The sequence below is a fragment of the Pteropus alecto genome, unplaced genomic scaffold (assembly GCF_000325575.1).
Source record: "Pteropus alecto unplaced genomic scaffold, ASM32557v1 scaffold314, whole genome shotgun sequence".
Classification (NCBI taxonomy): Eukaryota; Metazoa; Chordata; class Mammalia; order Chiroptera; family Pteropodidae; genus Pteropus; species Pteropus alecto.
In genome coordinates this window covers 576,152-592,544 of record NW_006435849.1, presented here as the reverse complement: position 1 = coordinate 592,544, position 16,393 = coordinate 576,152, and the positions used below count along the sequence as shown (strand labels likewise).

General features: G+C 52.5%; 1 protein-coding gene across 1 annotated transcript in view; it reads left to right on the top strand.

The window, feature by feature from the left end:
- The first annotated feature begins 3,625 nt into the window (after window positions 1–3,625).
- RYR1 (ryanodine receptor 1) overlaps window positions 3,626–16,393 on the top strand; it is a 106,811-nt gene continuing 94,043 nt past the window's right edge. Inside the window, exons 1-13 of the mRNA XM_006911738.2 lie at window positions 3,626–3,673; window positions 8,337–8,456; window positions 9,454–9,558; window positions 10,612–10,686; window positions 10,773–10,851; window positions 11,255–11,367; window positions 11,682–11,775; window positions 12,799–12,892; window positions 13,057–13,131; window positions 13,600–13,756; window positions 13,888–14,052; window positions 15,557–15,678; window positions 16,177–16,372. Coding sequence (XP_006911800.1) covers window positions 3,626–3,673; window positions 8,337–8,456; window positions 9,454–9,558; window positions 10,612–10,686; window positions 10,773–10,851; window positions 11,255–11,367; window positions 11,682–11,775; window positions 12,799–12,892; window positions 13,057–13,131; window positions 13,600–13,756; window positions 13,888–14,052; window positions 15,557–15,678; window positions 16,177–16,372 — 1,443 coding nt within the window. The remainder of the gene's footprint in view (window positions 3,674–8,336; window positions 8,457–9,453; window positions 9,559–10,611; window positions 10,687–10,772; window positions 10,852–11,254; window positions 11,368–11,681; window positions 11,776–12,798; window positions 12,893–13,056; window positions 13,132–13,599; window positions 13,757–13,887; window positions 14,053–15,556; window positions 15,679–16,176; window positions 16,373–16,393) is intronic.

The window sequence follows — 16,393 nt, the reverse complement described above, 5'->3', positions numbered from 1 at the left end:
TTTTGTAGGGTAGATACCTAGGAGAGGAATAAATAGGTCACAGTAATTAATGTGATTCTGCCCAACTGATACATCAGTTAAAAAATATGATTCTGTCAATTCAACCAAAGCTCTCTTCAAGGTGTGTTTTCGCTCTTTTCTTTTTTTCACTAAATGAAGTCGCCATGGATTTTTTTCACACTAGAACATTTAGACAAGCGTGGAGCCCATTCTCTTTAGCTTTATCGTGACGTGACATATCATATCGTTTCAGAGCTTCTCTCTGCATCTATTCTTCTTCCTGCTTCTTTTTCCTTCTCTCTCCCCAGTCTCAGGCTGTGCTCTCCACGACGTGCTGTCTGTCTGTCTGTCTGTCTCCAGCCTATCTCTTCAGCACCTGCATCTCACGTAACAAGGTAATGGTCCTGGCTGAGCCAAGCTTGTGGTGTGAAAGTGTCTCCAGGTTCCCGGGGGAGGTGGTGGGCGGGGAGCCTCAGGGAGGGAGGGGCTTGGAAAAGGCCCTGGCACCCGTATATTCTCTTGAGGCCCAAAGGGATGGTTAATACCAACAATAACACCGACAACCACAAAGGAAAAGATTTCTGAGGCAAACCACAAAAACTCATATGGCAGAAAAAGGATGCATTTGATAACATGCAAATAAGGATTTCTCTTAACGAGGACACCATGGGACAAATATCAGATGATAGAGCGGGGATAGGTATTTACAACGTCTAAAATCAATGAGACATTAATACCTAGAACATAAGTGAACGGCTGCAAATCAGCAAGAAGTGTGTGCTGATCAGCCCTGCAGACAGGCCAGGAGCACACCTGCAGAACAAAGGAAGATGTCTGCTGGGATTGCTAACAACTCATTTCCCCACACCATGAAGGGAAAATGGGAAAAAGAGAGTCTTTAAGTTGTGCCCTACACAAAATAAAATTACTCATTCCCTGTGGCTAAAACTATGGGGAACCTATGGATTCAAGCCTGGGGACTGCCAGCAGACCTTTCCCGCTACTAACTTTACCTTTACTGCTACATACTCTTATCCTTCCTCACTGTATGTCCACATCAAAGGAAATGGGTAAATAAAATCTTTAAACTGTAACTCACAGGAACTAAAGCATGATATACAAACTGAAACCTCCCCCCCCAACACTTGGGGTCTTTTTTTCCTTGTCTTGGCTTTTCGTCTTTGCTTTCTCTAGTCTTTGCTTTTCCCTTCTTTAATAAACTTTCCTTTGGGCGCGTGTTTGAATTCTTCCTACACTCTCTGCCAAGAGCCCGCTTCTCTCTCGGTGCTGGGCTTGGTATCCCCCCAACCTGCAGGAATTTGCCCTGTTCTGCATCAGTTGGGGATGTGAGACCTAGGTACCCTCACACAGTTAGTGGGCAGCCATTCCTCGGAGGCCATTTGGCACTATTTAGTCAAATTAAGTGTGGCACAGAGCTGCCACCCAGCAATTACCTCCTGGGTGTGCATACCGAGACAGTCTCCCTCAATTCCATAAGGAGACATATACTAGTATGTTCACTGCAACATTAGTTTTGGGAGCTGGGGGCAGTCTGGGTATCCATCCCCAGAGGAGTGAGTAGATAAACAGAAAGGTACAGTCACCAGGGAGCCCTGCAAAGCCCCCCAGCCACAGCCCAGGAGTCCACAGAGCAACATGGCTAGGTCTTAAAACACATAATATTGACTGACAAAAAAAAGAAACACTATTAATATCTTATGATATAATGCACAAAGACAGAATAATTTTATATTATATATAAACTTAAAAACTTAATATTTAATATACATGTGTGTGTTATATAATGTACAATAGATAGACATATAACTGTGTTGTACTATATAATTATATTGGCCTAAATATGTAATTATGCATTATATAATTCAATAATATGCTACAAACTTATGTGCTATGTTACAATTGTATCAATATATCAATATTTACGTAACACACAGCAACTTATTATACATTTAACATTTTATATATAATTTTATTAAACTGCAAGATTTTGTTTTGTATAACTCAATAGATACCATTATGTGTTAATAATAATTTTAATAGATCTATGTATCAGTCGCTTACCATGTAGTAGGCTCTAATTGGTTTCCTCATGGAATCTTCCCCGGGACCCCAGAAGGTGGGAACTATTCCAAATTAGCTCAGTTGACAGATGAGGAAACTGAGGCCCGGAGACATGAAGCTGCCTGCCTGGCAGGAGGCCCAAGTATATGTGGCTTCCTGCGTTGGGCCTCCAGGCCCCACAGCTGTCTCTTTTAGGGAACTGCAGAGGCCTTCCGCCAGGGCTCCTAGGAAAAAGCTGGTTATCCCTGTTAGAGCTCCCCTATTTACAAAGCCCAGGATGCTCATCCGCACAAAGGGGTGGCCCAGCTAGTAGCCCTCAGTGGCTCAGGTGGCCCCTGAAGAGAAGGAGGGTTAGAACTCTAGGGGCAGGGCCTGGCCGTGGGGAAGTGGGTTTTTGTTATAATTAGGAGATTTTATGCAAATAATGAGACAGTAAAGCAGAATGTTTAAGAACCGTGAGCCAGGGTTTGACTCCCCTGCTTAGCCTCTGCGTGATCTGGGGCAAGTCACTCCATCCCTCTGTGCTCAGCTTTCCTCATCTGTAAGAGTATTGTCATCACAAGATCATTGTGAGAACTACGTCATTTATTCTGGTCATGTCCTTAAAACTATACTTGGTAAGGACCATACATTTTTATTTTCTCCTCTAAACCATGTGAATTGTTTAGCAGGATTGTTGTGAGAACTAAATGAGATGCAGTAAAAAGATCTTAGCTCGGGGCCTGAAATGCAAGAGGCATGCAAAAGACATCTGCTATGGCTATTATTCATGCCTCACAGTTTCGATGATGATGATGATGATGATGATGATGATGGCGATGATGAAGATGATGATGATGATAACAACACCTCCATAACATTTACTATGCACTGGTATTGTTTTAAGTGCTGTAAATAAATGATATCATTTAATCCTTGCAACAGTCCTGTGAGATAGGTACTATAAACATCCTCTTTATCAGTTGGGGAATCTGAGGCAAGGAGAGGCGAAACGAATTCTCCAAGGTCACACAAAGGAGTGACAAGACCAGGACTCGGATACGGACTGTCTGGCTCAGAGTCCTTGTTTTTAATCCCTATGTACGCTGCTTTTTAAAGTCGGGAGACTTGGTGCACATCCTGGCTCTGTTGTATGACATCAAGCAGGGGCTCCCCGCTCAGCGCTTCAGTTCGCAATCTGTGAAATGGGAGAATGATGGCCTCTTTACAGTGGAGGTGGAGAGAGGACAGCTAACTACCTTCTAGACGCTCCTCCTTTGCCCCGCCCGGCCCAACTCATGCTTCAGGGACAGGTTTGGGGACTGTGGGAGGGGCTCTGGCAAAGGGCGTGGCCTGAGTCGTCCTGGCCCAATGGGGACGGAGGGGATGGGTACCTCCTCCCGGCTCTGTCCAGCACGCGAGTCCTCCTCGCAGTTCCATCTGCCTCGCGGGTGCCTCTGACGTCCCCTGAGGTCTCCGACCCCAGCCCGCCCCCAGCCCGCCCGCCCAGTCTGAGTTCTTCCTATTCTTCGACCTCAGCGCCGGCCCCTCGGGCCTCGACATCATGGGAGACGGAGGAGAGGGTGAGGACGAGGTCCAGTTCCTGAGGACGGTGCGTACCTGTGTTACGGGTCTCTGGGGCTATCTTTCGGGTTCCTCTGAACGTCTCTCTGTCTCCGATGTCTCTGTCCTGATCGCAGGTAGTCTCTGAGACTCGGGGTCTCTTCCTCTCCCTTTGGGTAACTGTCACTCTGTCTTTCTCAGTTTTTGTCTGTCTTCGTCCCCCCGCCACCTTTCTCACTACAGAGAATTAGCAGGATTTGGGACTGCAGAATGGGTAAAGAGATCTTCCGCCACCATCTCTTCTGACGTTAGTGATTTGTCCCGGAGACGGGGGTGGGGGGCGGCGATGAGGCAGCACCCCCTCCCACCACCTTGGAGGCAGGCACTTGGGAAAGTGGTTCTAATTCCTGAGCTTAATTTAGCCGCCCCCTCCCCCCGACTAGCGTTAATTTTCTCCTTGCTCCAGACTCTGACCTATTTAAATTCTTGGGAAGACCCAACTCCTTTGAACTCCTAGCCCTTGAGGGTATCCTGGGGGTCCCTCAGGTTCTGGGTCTCCTTTCTTTCCCCCTTTGGTTTCGGGGGGTCGATGTGGCTGTCAACGGTCTGTGCATGGTGTCTCTCCCTCAGGCTCCGTGGGCCGTCTCTGTCTCTCTGTCTCTGTCTTTGTCTGTTTCTTGGCTTCAGGCCCTCGCATTTCACTCTGCCTCTCTAGCTCTGTCTCTCCCTGCATCTCTGATCCCCCGCTGGGGGCAGGGATGGGAATTGGAACAACAGGTGTCTCTCCCAGAATAGCCTGCTTTTCTGGGGCCTGGGCAGGGGATGGGGAGATGGGGGGAGGGGCTGCCCATCTCAGAGTCCTTCCCACTTTTCCCTCCCAGTGGCTCAGCTGGATGTGGGGTCTGAGTATGGGAGATGTTCTTTCTTTTGGGCCAGGTCTGCTGACCCTGCTCTAGCCCCTCCCCTCCCCCTCTGGGCCCTGAGAAATGCTGACACAGCATTCTGGCCCCAGAATAGGGCCCCGGTGAACAGGTCTGGTTTCCTGTGAGGGAGGAACAAACAGCTGGGCTGGTAATGAAGGATAGGGACAGCTGGACATTTAGCCGTGGGAGAAGGCCTGGTTTCACCCTAGACTCTTGCTTCAGCTCCAGCCCTTTAGCAGACACCATGGGTTAGGCTCACTCCTCCTCCTGGCCCTAATAAGACATGGCCATGGCCATCAGCCCCTGAGCCACTCTACATCAGGACCTGTGCCTAGGGCCTTGGCCTTCTGAGGCGTCTAATTATATCCTTGCTGCCCTATCTTCTGAGGTAAGGCCCTATCTTTATCTCCCTGGGAGATCTGAGGAAAACCAAGGCCTGAGTGGTAGAGTCATTCGCCCAAGGTCAAGGCCAGGAAGTGTCATCTCTGGATGCCCCTGGGGCTCAGCCCTCCTGCTTTCACAAGAGGAAAACTGAGCTCAGACTTGCCAAGGTAGCCAGTGTTAAGTTCTAGAGGCCCGGCCCTGGCATCTCTTGGCCGCAGGATCGCTGTGTTTCCTTGAACTTTATTGAGGTGTGTATGGTGGTTTTCTCAAACTTTTTGGACCTCACCCCAGCAGTAAGAAATATACTTTATATTGCAACTCAGTACATGCACATACATACATTATAAAAATTAACTTTACTGAAGTAAAATTGATGTGTAGTAACTGCACTCATTTTAGGTGTTCCAGTTCAATGAGTTTTGACAAACCGTACACAGTCATGTACCTATCATCATCATAAGACGAAACGCTTCCTGTACCCCAGAAAGTTCCCTCTTGCCCTTTGCAGTGATCACCCTGCCCATCTGCTTTATGTCACTGCAGCTTCCGTTACTCATTCTAGTGTTTGTAGACCGTGCGTGCTCATTTGTCTTGCTTCTTTGGCTCAGCATAACCCCTTTGACGTTCATCCACGTAGCGTGTATCAAAAGTTCACCTCCTTTCGGTGCCAGGGAGTATTCCGTTGTGTGAATGTGGCACAATGTATTTACCAGTTCACCTGTGGATGAACATCAGGTTGCCTCCAATTCACGCTACTATGGACGAATTACGTGCATTTACACACACATGCAGACACACGCACTCACGCATGCACACGCACGCACACACACCTATTTTTCACTGAAACAAGTTTCAAAAAATGTAGATAGCCAGCTCTTGGAACACAAGGGGCATGTTGCATTTTCTGTTCTTGCTCTACTTATTTTCCTTTTTAACTGTAGTGTCTATAGCCCCCAAATTGATTTCATTTCCCTTTGATGGGTGGCAACCTCTAGCCCACTCTGCCTGGGTTTCTCAAAGCATGCTGCATGTCAGAACCTCCTGAGGACTGGTTAACGGTCCAGATTCCCTGCTCGCCTCAGCGCCACTGCATCAGGCTTCTGGTGTTGGGGTGGGGTGGGGCAGGGGGACTGGGCAGCAAGGTCTGATGCAGGAAAAGGTCAGAGATTCACTGGTGTAGTGATCAGGCCCCCTGTCTCTGGCGTATACCCTGGCTTTGCCATTTGCCTGCTTCCTAACTTGGGGCAAGTGATTTTTCCTTTTTTCTCTAGCCTCAATTCTCTAATCTGAAAAACAGGGACCGTGCTCACTGCAGCAACACATAGACTAAAACTGAACAATGAGGAGAAAAAATATGTACCATGAGGGTTCGAGAGGTCCATGCAGGATCTCTCCGAGCTCATCTCCTCCCAGTCTCGCCCTCACTCCTGCCGCCACCGCCATCCTGACCCCTTTGCTGCTTCTCAGCACCCTCTGCCCCTCCAGCTACGGGACTTCGCACATGCCGTCCCCTCTCCCTGGAATGTTCTTCTCCCAGAGACCATCAGGCCTGAATCCTTCTCATTATTTGGATAAGGTTTACGGTTTAGGATAGAGTGTTAGGTTCAGCTCAAATGTCACCTCTTTGGAGAAGCTAACACTTCACCCCCCACACACACGCTGATGTCATCCCTACCCCAAAAGCCGCTCTCTTACTCATCCTGGGTAATTTTTTTCCGTTACACTTATCACTGACCTTAAAATTCTGAAGCTATTCACCTGTTTGTTGCATCTCCCCCACAGATGTCAGCTCCATGAGGACAAGGATTCTGTCTGCTTTATTCGCTGCTCTGTATCTATTGCTTAGATCAGTTCCTGGTAATAGTAGATGCTCAATAGGTGCCTATCAAATGAATGTAAAGCCCTGAGCATAGGGCCTAGCAGACAGTAGTGCTTAATAAGTGCAAGCTATGTGATTCCTATGAATACACACGCGTCAGGATGTCACAGTTGAGGGTTACAGAATAGAGCTGTTGCGGGGCCTCCTGCCAACAGGTCGACTCTCTGTCCTTCCTCCTAGGCTGGATAGACAGACTGAGGGCTGCCAGTGGGGATCGAAGCTGGAGACTGGAACGTTTGTGTGATATGCTGGAAGGACTAGAGGCTGTGTGACCTCGGGTGGGACGCCTAAGCTCCTTGAAACTGTTTCTTCCGCTGTAAAATGGAATAACCACTGCCTTCCTCAGCAGTTAAGGGCTGTGGTCTCCATCATTTTTGACTGACACCTTTATCAGTGAAAACACTGAGCACTCCTCATGTACACTTATACTAGCGATAAATGTAGATGTGGGCTACTATAGTAATATATTAAGAGGTGGTCTAGTGTTCTAAGAGTGTGACACATAGAACCACAGAGTTGGGATCAAATACCAGCTATGCCGTATGCCAGCTGTGTGACTTCAGGCAAGTTACTTTCCCTCTCTGGGCCTCAGTTTCCACAGGTTCACATAATAAGATTTACCTCAGCAGATTGTTGTGGATTAAATGAGTAATGCATGTGAAGTTCTTGGAATGGGACATTCCAAGACATAGAAGATGCTTCTATTTTACTTAAATTTTAATTTGTAATCTTGAAATTATTTCAGACTTAGAGAAAAGTTGCAAGGTTAGTTCGGAGAATTCCCGTACAGCCTTCAGTCACTTTCCCCAGATGTTAAGATCTGGCACATCTGCTTTCTTCTCTTCTCCTCTCTTCTCTTCTCTCTCTCTCCATTTCCATATTTTTTTCCTGACTAAGTTGTGGACCTCATATCCTTAATCTTTAAATATTTCAGTGTCTATTTCCTATAAAACAGGCCAGTCTCTTACAAAGCACAGTAGTTATCAAAATCAAGGGATTTAGTATCACAATGATACCACTGTCTAATTTACAGCCCTTATTCAGCTTTGACCAGTGGCTACATGGCCATGATTTGTGGCATTTCTCCTCCATCCAGGATCCAGTCCAGGCTCTGGCATCTCATTCACGTCTCGTTAGAAAGAGCCCCTTAAATGATAACTATTTTTAAGATGATACACAAAAGACAAATTAGAGAAGGCCGAGCTTAGAAGCCATTGAACCGATACTTTCCACCCTCTGATGGTTCACCTCGTGGACCCCATCCGGGAAGCCTCTGGAGCCAGCTGGGTTCAAATCCCAGCTCCTCCCCTTATCAGCACTATAGTCTTGAACAAGCCATGTCCTCTCTTTGAGCCTCAGTTTCCCTATTTTAAAATGGAGATGACACGGACCCCTATCTCATGGAGATGGTAGAAGTATACGGAACACTCAGCACAGGCCCCTACTTGAAAAATTCTCTTTCATGAGAAGAGTGGGGTGAGTGCAGGCAGGTGCCAGCCAGCCCTGACTCCTGGTCCCGTCCCCAGGACGACGACGTGGTCCTGCAATGCAGCGCCACCGTGCTCAAGGAACAGCTCAAACTCTGCCTGGCAGCCGAGGGCTTTGGCAACCGCCTCTGCTTCCTGGAGCCCACCAGCAATGCCCAGGTCTGCTCCGGAGGGAGGCCGGGGCTGGGGAACGAGGGGCTCTGAAGGGGCACAGAGTTTGGAGTTCAAGGAACAGGGCTCTAGGGGTCTGAAAAGGGGGTGCTTACAGGAGAGAAAACAGGGAGGGAGCTAAGAGGGAAAGGGGGCTGGAGGTCTGAGGTGGGTAAGGGGGAGATCTGAGGACGGAGGGCAAGGAGGCTCAGGGGTCCTAGGAGGCAGGTGTCTGAGGGGGCAGAGGGCCTTGGATCCAAGGTGGCAGGGCCCGGAGGGTTGAGGGGACTGTAGCAGAGGCCTGACTGGGGAGCGGGTGGAGACTGAGAGGCAGAAGGAACCTGGGGCTCGAGGGTGAAGTGGACTCAGAGTCTGAGAGAGAAGGCGACCTGGGGGGATGGGGCAGGGGTTGGGAGAAGGAGGGGTCGTGGAGTCTGTTGGGGGAAGAGGCAGGGGTCTGCAGGGGGCAGAGAGTCTTGGGTACAAGGGGGAGGGTGGGAGACTGAGGAGGGCGGTCAAGGGTGCCCTCCTGTGATTCCGAAGCAGTGTTCACAGTGTCTGAGGGGGCAGGCAGGAACTGGGGCTGCACTGGTGATGGCAGGAAGTGGGGCTCCCTCTGGGGCTGGAGAGATTTGAGTTACTTGCAGGGGAAGCTGGAGGCGCCTCCTGGAGTTGGGTTGGGCGGGCACACTGTGTCTGAGGACGGAGGCATGGGCTGAGTTTCCTCCAAGATTAGGTGGGGTTTGGGGCACCTGAGTTGGAGGGTAGTGTGGAAGCTTCTGTGAGGTTTGGGTGAGGTTCAGCTGTGAGGGAGGAGGCACAGCAGAGGTGTTTTCTGTGGCATTGGTGAGGATTCGGGGTGTCTGAAGCGGGTGGCAGAGGGCAGGGCTTCTTGGGGGGTTGGGCTTGGGTCTAGATGTCTAAGGGGAGCAGGTATTTAGACTAGGGGCAGGGGGTGCACCGGGTCTCCGGGCTTTCAGGCTCCCACTCACATCTCCTCCCCCAGAATGTGCCCCCCGATCTGGCCATCTGCTGCTTCGTCTTGGAGCAGTCTCTGTCCGTCCGAGCCCTGCAGGAGATGCTGGCCAACACTGTGGAGGCCGGCGTGGAGGTGAGGCTCCCGCCCCAGGCCAGATGGGTGGCAGGGATGGGTGGGAGGGCCTGGGGTCATTTACTATCTGCTCTTCTTCCTCCTCTCTCTGCCCCGCCCCCCACAGGCCCTCAATTTGGATAAGTGGGTAGGTCTGGCCTTGGGTGTCACCTGTCTTTCCCACCTCTCCTGACCTCAGGCCTGTCTCTCGGGCCCACATCCTGCACACAGGGGGCGGGCATCTCCCCCACCCTTGTTGTCAGGGGCTGCGGAGACCAGAACAGGCCAGGAAGGAAGAAAGGAAGGGAAGGGGTTGGGGCTTCTGAGCCCCTGGCTCCCCTGTCTGCTCCTTCCTCCTCTTTCTCATCCTTTTCCCCGCTGATTCCAGCTCTCTCTGCATGGGACCTCTCCCTTCACCTCTCCCATCCCTAGTGTGGGTCCCCTCCAGTCCAGGAGTGGGTCCGCCATGTGATCACGTGGCTCCATCACATGGCACCCTCAGAGCATGGGCATGTGAGACTGGGATGGGAGGCCTGGTGCCAACGGGTGACAGGGTGTCATGCCCCCAAGAGGCCTGAGTCTCCCTGTGCTCAAGGTGCGTGGCAGCACCGGGCAGGTCCCTATAGGTGATGTTCAAATCTTTAACAATGGGTAGGACTGTACCAGTGCACACCAGCCGCAGCCCCGCCATGTTGTGACAGGTTAGAGCACAGGGGGCCGAGGTCCATAGAGCATGAGATACTGGGGCTTGCCTGAGTGTCCCCATTACCAAGAACAGGTGTCCAGCCACCCCAAGTGACTTTGGGGCTTGGTTAACAAGGTGAAGGCGGCAGAGAGGAGAAACGGGCTTTGAGAGATGTAGACGTCCCCATCCACAGGCTTCTCAGGGACAGTGTCCCTGCTTCCACGGGTGGGGACCTGAGGCAGAGGGTCTGCTGAGGGTCTGAGCTGAAGTTTTCTTGTGTCCAGGCCTGAGCATGGTATTTCATGGGGAACATATTCCCACTTGGGATAGGCCATATGTGTCAAGGGAGCCTATTCTCACTCTGTGCCCTCTCTTCCTGCCCCCCACAGTCGTCCCAGGGTGGGGGACACAGGACACTCCTGTATGGCCATGCCATCCTGCTCCGGCACGCACACAGCGGCATGGTGAGTGCGTCAGCGAGGGGGAGCGGGGCCAGGGAGTGCCGCGTCTGCCAGGAGGAGGCTGACCATCCTCTACTCTACGGCCCTAGTACCTGAGCTGCCTCACCACCTCCCGCTCCATGACTGACAAACTGGCCTTCGATGTGGGACTGCAGGAGGATGCAACAGGTGCAGGGGCTGGAGGCAGCAGGGTGTGATGGGACAGGGCAGGCAGGGACCTGGGGCGCAGAAGGCCTGCAGAACTACGAGGGTGGGCACGGGAATGTCCTGGGGGTAGCAGTGGGGGCTTTGGGGCAGTCTGGAGCTTGGATGGGGAGACTTGGGTAGTAATGGGGACTTTGGAGAAGTCTGGGGTGTGGATGGAGAGACTTGGGAAAGCATGGGGAACCCTAGGCAGAGGGTTCAAGGGCAGGAGTGGGGAACGGTGAGACAGAGAGTTGGTGGCAATAGGAGAATTTGGGGCAGAAGGCTTGGGAGGCTCAAGGATGGGAATGGCTTGGGGAAGAGCATTGTGGGCAGCCATCATCCTGACAGCCCTGCATCCCACACACGCACCCCGTCCCCCGCCCAGGAGAGGCCTGTTGGTGGACAATGCACCCAGCCTCCAAACAGAGGTCTGAAGGAGAAAAGGTCCGCGTCGGGGATGACCTCATTCTCGTTAGTGTCTCCTCTGAGCGCTACCTGGTGAGCAATCCCACCTCGTCACAACTGCTACTTCCCCCCGGGGCTGGAGGCACACGGGGTCAGCCCCAGCTCCTCACTAGTTAGCCTGGTTTCTGGCCTCGCCGTTTTCCAGTTTCCTGACCTTTGACATCCAATTCCTGGTTTCTGATGCCCCATTTCCCGACTCCATCCCTCTTTCCTGACCTGTAACCTCTGATTTTCCGTCTCCCATCTGCTGGTGTCTTGGCTTCCACCCCTCGGTTTTTCGCCTCTGCCTCTGGAACTATTGTCCCCACCACCTTCACCTCTGGCTGCCATCTCCTGGCTGCCCCCAGCACCTGTCAACGGCCAGCGGGGAGCTCCAGGTTGACGCCTCCTTCATGCAGACACTGTGGAACATGAACCCCATCTCCTCTGGCTGCGAAGAGGGTGAGGGCCGCAGACCTCGGGCCCCCAAACAGACCTCCCACATTGCCTCTCAGCTGCATCCAAATTGAGTCCTGTAACCTCAGACCCCAAACTATGATCCTCACACTTAGATCTCCAGCTGAACCCAAATCCAGAACTCAGTATCAGACTCCCATACTCAGACCCCAAAATATTGGTCCCCAAAACTCACATGCCAAACTCAGGTCCTGGAGGCCAGATCCCTAAACTCAGATCCAAGCTTAGAACATCAAATTTAGAGTTATCCCTGACCCCAAACCTCCGTCAGATGACAAGCACAGATAGTGACCTCAGCCCTCAAACCCAGACCCCCAAATTCAAACCCAGATCCCTAAACCGAGACCTCCTAATTCAGACCCCAAACTTCAGCCAACCCACCTCAGTCTTCCAACTTTAACCTCAGATCTCCAAAGTCATCTCCCAGATTCAGATCCCCATGCCAGGCCCCAAAACTTTGACTTCAACTCTCACACCCCAAACCTCAAAACCTTAAGCCAGATCTGAGCTGAGACTCAGCGCAGATCACAAAATTCAAGCCTGAATCTCAGATCCACCAACTTCCAACTGCAAAGTTTGGATCTCTCAAAACTCAAGGCCACAAAGCTCAGATATCAGCCTCAGACCTCCAAAATCACACTCAAAATTCAGACCCCAACTTCAGAGCCAACCATTATACCTCTAAACCCAGATCTCCAAGTTAAGCCCTGGAACTCAGACTCCAGTATCAGGGAATATGAAACTCAAACCTCTAACGCCAACTTCAAAAATCCAAACTCAGACTCACAAATCCCCCAACCTCAGCTTTGCACACCCAGACCCCAAACCTCAGACCCAAAATTTCATACTCCAACTTCAGGCCTCAAACTTAGCCCAAATCTCAGATTCCTAGCTGCAGATCCTAACCCAGCCCCCAGCCCCCAGCCCCCACAGGAGAGAAGCAGGTCCCTGGACCCCCCTTGGCTCCCAGGCCTGCCTGGGGCTCTAGCTTTCCCTTGCTCTCTCCAGGTTACGTGACTGGAGGCCATGTCCTCCGCCTCTTTCACGGACACATGGATGAGTGTCTGACTATCTCCTCCGCTGACAGTGATGACCAGCGCAGGTCCGCGTGGAGGACAAGAGGGCCTGGGGCCTCGGGGTGGGGGAGGGGTGGTGAGGGAGGGCAAAGGCCTGCTGGGAGGCTGGGGTCCTATGAGTGGGGTTAGGGATCATATTCTGGGGGACTGGAGCCTGAACCCCTGACCTCACTCTCTCCCATGTCCCCAGACTCGTCCATTACGAGGGGGGAGCTGTGTGCACCCACGCTCGCTCCCTCTGGAGACTGGAGCCTCTGAGAATCAGGTGAGGGCAGGGGGGCTGGACTTGGGGAGGGATTAGGCACTGAAGAGGGGCTGGGAGGGGAGGAAGAAAGAGACTGGAGGATTTTGAGGGAAAATCCGGGGAGCTCAAGAAAGCAATGAGGTCCTCAGGGTCCTAGAATCCTGGAGGAAAAGGAGGTCTTGGAGGATGGTGGGGGGCTTCTGAGGGGGAGATCAGGGTGGGGTCCCGAGTGAAAATGCGGAGAGTAGAGGGGGAGAAAATGACAGGTCTGGGGAAACTGGAGCCATCTGGGGAGCCCGAAGGAAGCTGTGAGGGCCCAAGAGGACTGGGGGTCCTGAGGGAGGACCGGGCTCCTAAGAAAGATTTGAGGTCCTGAAGAAGGATTGGGGCTGGGAAGAGGGCTGGGGCTTGAGGAGGTTTAGACCAAGACTGTGGTGTCTGTGGGAGGATTGGAGGGTCCTCTGACCCCCTTCCCCTCTCCCTCCGCAGCTGGAGTGGGAGCCACCTGCGCTGGGGCCAGCCGCTTCGCATCCGGCATGTCACCACAGGGCGGTACCTGGCGCTCACCGAGGACCAGGGCCTGGTGGTGGTTGACGCCAGCAAGGCCCACACCAAGGCCACCTCCTTCTGTTTCCGCATCTCCAAGGTTGGTGGGGTCAGGGCGCCCTCCCTCCAATGGAGCGCCAAATCCCACCGCAGGCCTCACTCTGCAGTCTGTGGGATCCCCCATCAAATGCACAGGCAGAGGAGGCTGACCTCTGCCCCCTGCCCCTGCAGGAAAAGCTGGATATGGCCCCCAAGCGGGATGTAGAAGGCATGGGCCCCCCCGAGATCAAGTATGGAGAGTCACTGTGCTTCGTGCAACATGTAGCCTCAGGCCTGTGGCTCACCTATGCTGCCCCGGACCCCAAGGCCCTGCGGCTCGGCGTGCTCAAGAGGAAGGTGGGCTCCTAGTAGGGGAAGGGGTGGGCAGGAGAAGGAAGGAGGGTGGTCAGACTTGAGGCTTTGAAAGTCTGAGAACAGGATCGAGAGAAAGACACAGGCTGAGAGAGAAACCGACCTGTTCCTTGCCCTCCCAGTGCACTGAAAAGTGGGAAAGCTACTTTTGACAGAGGGAAGAGCATGTGCAAAGGCCCTGAGGTTGAAATGAGGTTGGTCTGTTGTCATAATAGAAAGAAGGTCCAGTTTGGCTGGAGCAGAGTTAGCGAGGGGCTAGTGGAGGGGCGAGATGAGGACAGAGACGGTACAGGAGCAGACCATGCAGGGCCTCGTGGGCCATGGGGAGAGTCCTGGCTTTTACTTTGCATGAAGTTGGAGTCACAAGAGAGTTTTGAGCATTCCAAGGAGTTAACCTGACTCAGGTTCACAGGGTTCCTTCGCTGCTTGTGGGAGTGGAGAGTAAAAGCTGGAGTAGAAACACCAGGGAGGAGATTGCTTCAAGGGTACAGGGTAATGGATAGAACTGGGGGCGGGGGGCTGTGCAATGGGGAAAAAATGGCAGATTCTGTTTGTATTTTGAGGATTGAGCCAATAGGGTTTTCTGACAGGTTGCATATCCAGGTGAGAGAGAGATGGATTGAGGATGGTGCCATGATTTTTGCCCTGAGCAACTGGAAGATTGGAAACGCCATTAACCAAGTTGGGGACAGTCAAGTGTCAGCACAGGAAGACAGGGATCTGAAGTGTTACCTTCAGTGTCTAGTACAGAGCCACTCAACGACTTGCCGAGTGAATGAGTGGGAAGACTAGGGAGGCACTTGTTTGGAAAACAAAACAAAACAAAACAAAACAAAAACAACGAGGCATGTGGTTGGAAACATGAATGCAAAACAAAACAAAACAAAACAAAACAAAACAAACGAGGCTTGTGGTTGGAAACATGAGCGGGGATATTTACAGCCACGGGACTGGACGGGCCCTTGGGGAGCTCGGCTCAGAGGAAAGCCGGCACTGTGACGGCCTTGGCTCACAGAGGGGCGGTTGGGCAGTCTATCTGGGACATGTTAACTTTGGGTTGCCATTAGAGCGCTGTGGTGGGCGAATGTTAAGCCAGTTAGTAGATATGAGTAGAGAGGATCCCGCCTAGACACAGACAGGATAAGCGAGAGAAAAGGAGAAAGAGATGGAGAGAGGGAGAGAGGGAGGGAGGTAGACAGACAGAGAGAGAGACTCAGAGAAAAAGAGACAAAAGTGTGGGATAGAGATGAGAGATAAGGATAGAGACAGCGAGACAAAGATGGACAGACAGAAACAAAGGGAGACAGAGACATAGACGGAGACGAAGGGGAAAAGACAGCATGAAAGAGACCAGTGAAGAGGGATAGAAGGAGGGGGGACTGGCAGAGAGATTTTGTGGAGGAAGGAGGCAGCTTCAGGGCCAGAGTCTGGGCGTCATGGTCCTGGGTGGCTGGGCCCCCTCCTGACTTCTGTGTCCCCCCACTGCCAGGCCATGCTGCACCAGGAAGGCCACATGGATGATGCGCTGTCCCTGACCCGCTGCCAGCAGGAGGAGTCCCAGGCTGCCCGCATGATCTACAGCACTGCTGGCCTGTACAACCAGTTCATCAAGTGAGCGACCTGCCCACACTGCCCGCGGTGCCGGGCCACACTTTGAATCTCATGCTCCTGGTGTTCAGGCACCTGACCCCATTTACCTCTACCTATGACAGCCACACTCCTAACATGACCACTAACCTCTAAACTCCCGACCTCTATATACTTGACCCCTAATCTGACCTTGACAACCATGACTTTGACCTCGCACTCCTGAGCACTACCCTCACTTTCACATTCCCGACATCCAGACCCTTGACCCCGGCTCTTCCCATCCTTGACTCCTGCTTCCAAGAACCCCCTGTGCCTACACAGGCGTGAGTCCTAGTTCCGGCTCTGCTCTTGGCCACAATGTGACCTCAGGCCAATGCCCTTCTCTCTCTGCGTCTCAGTCTCTCTGTTAAATAGATGTGTCTGTGGCAGAACCGCGGGACAGGGGGTGGTACTTGAGAGAGCGCCTTACGGACAGTCAGCGCTGCAGGGCCCTGGCTGACAAGTGCGCGGTTCCCGCAGAGGCCTGGACAGCTTCAGCGGGAAGCCACGGGGCTCAGGGCCGCCGGCTGGCACAGCGCTGCCCATCGAGGGCGTCATCCTGAGCCTGCAAGACCTCATCGGCTACTTCGAGCCGCCCTCCGAGGAGCTGCAGCACGAGGAGAAGCAGAGCAAACTGCGCAGCTTGCGCAACCGCCAGAGCCTCTTCCAGGAGGAGGTGAGGGAGGGGCGGAGTCCG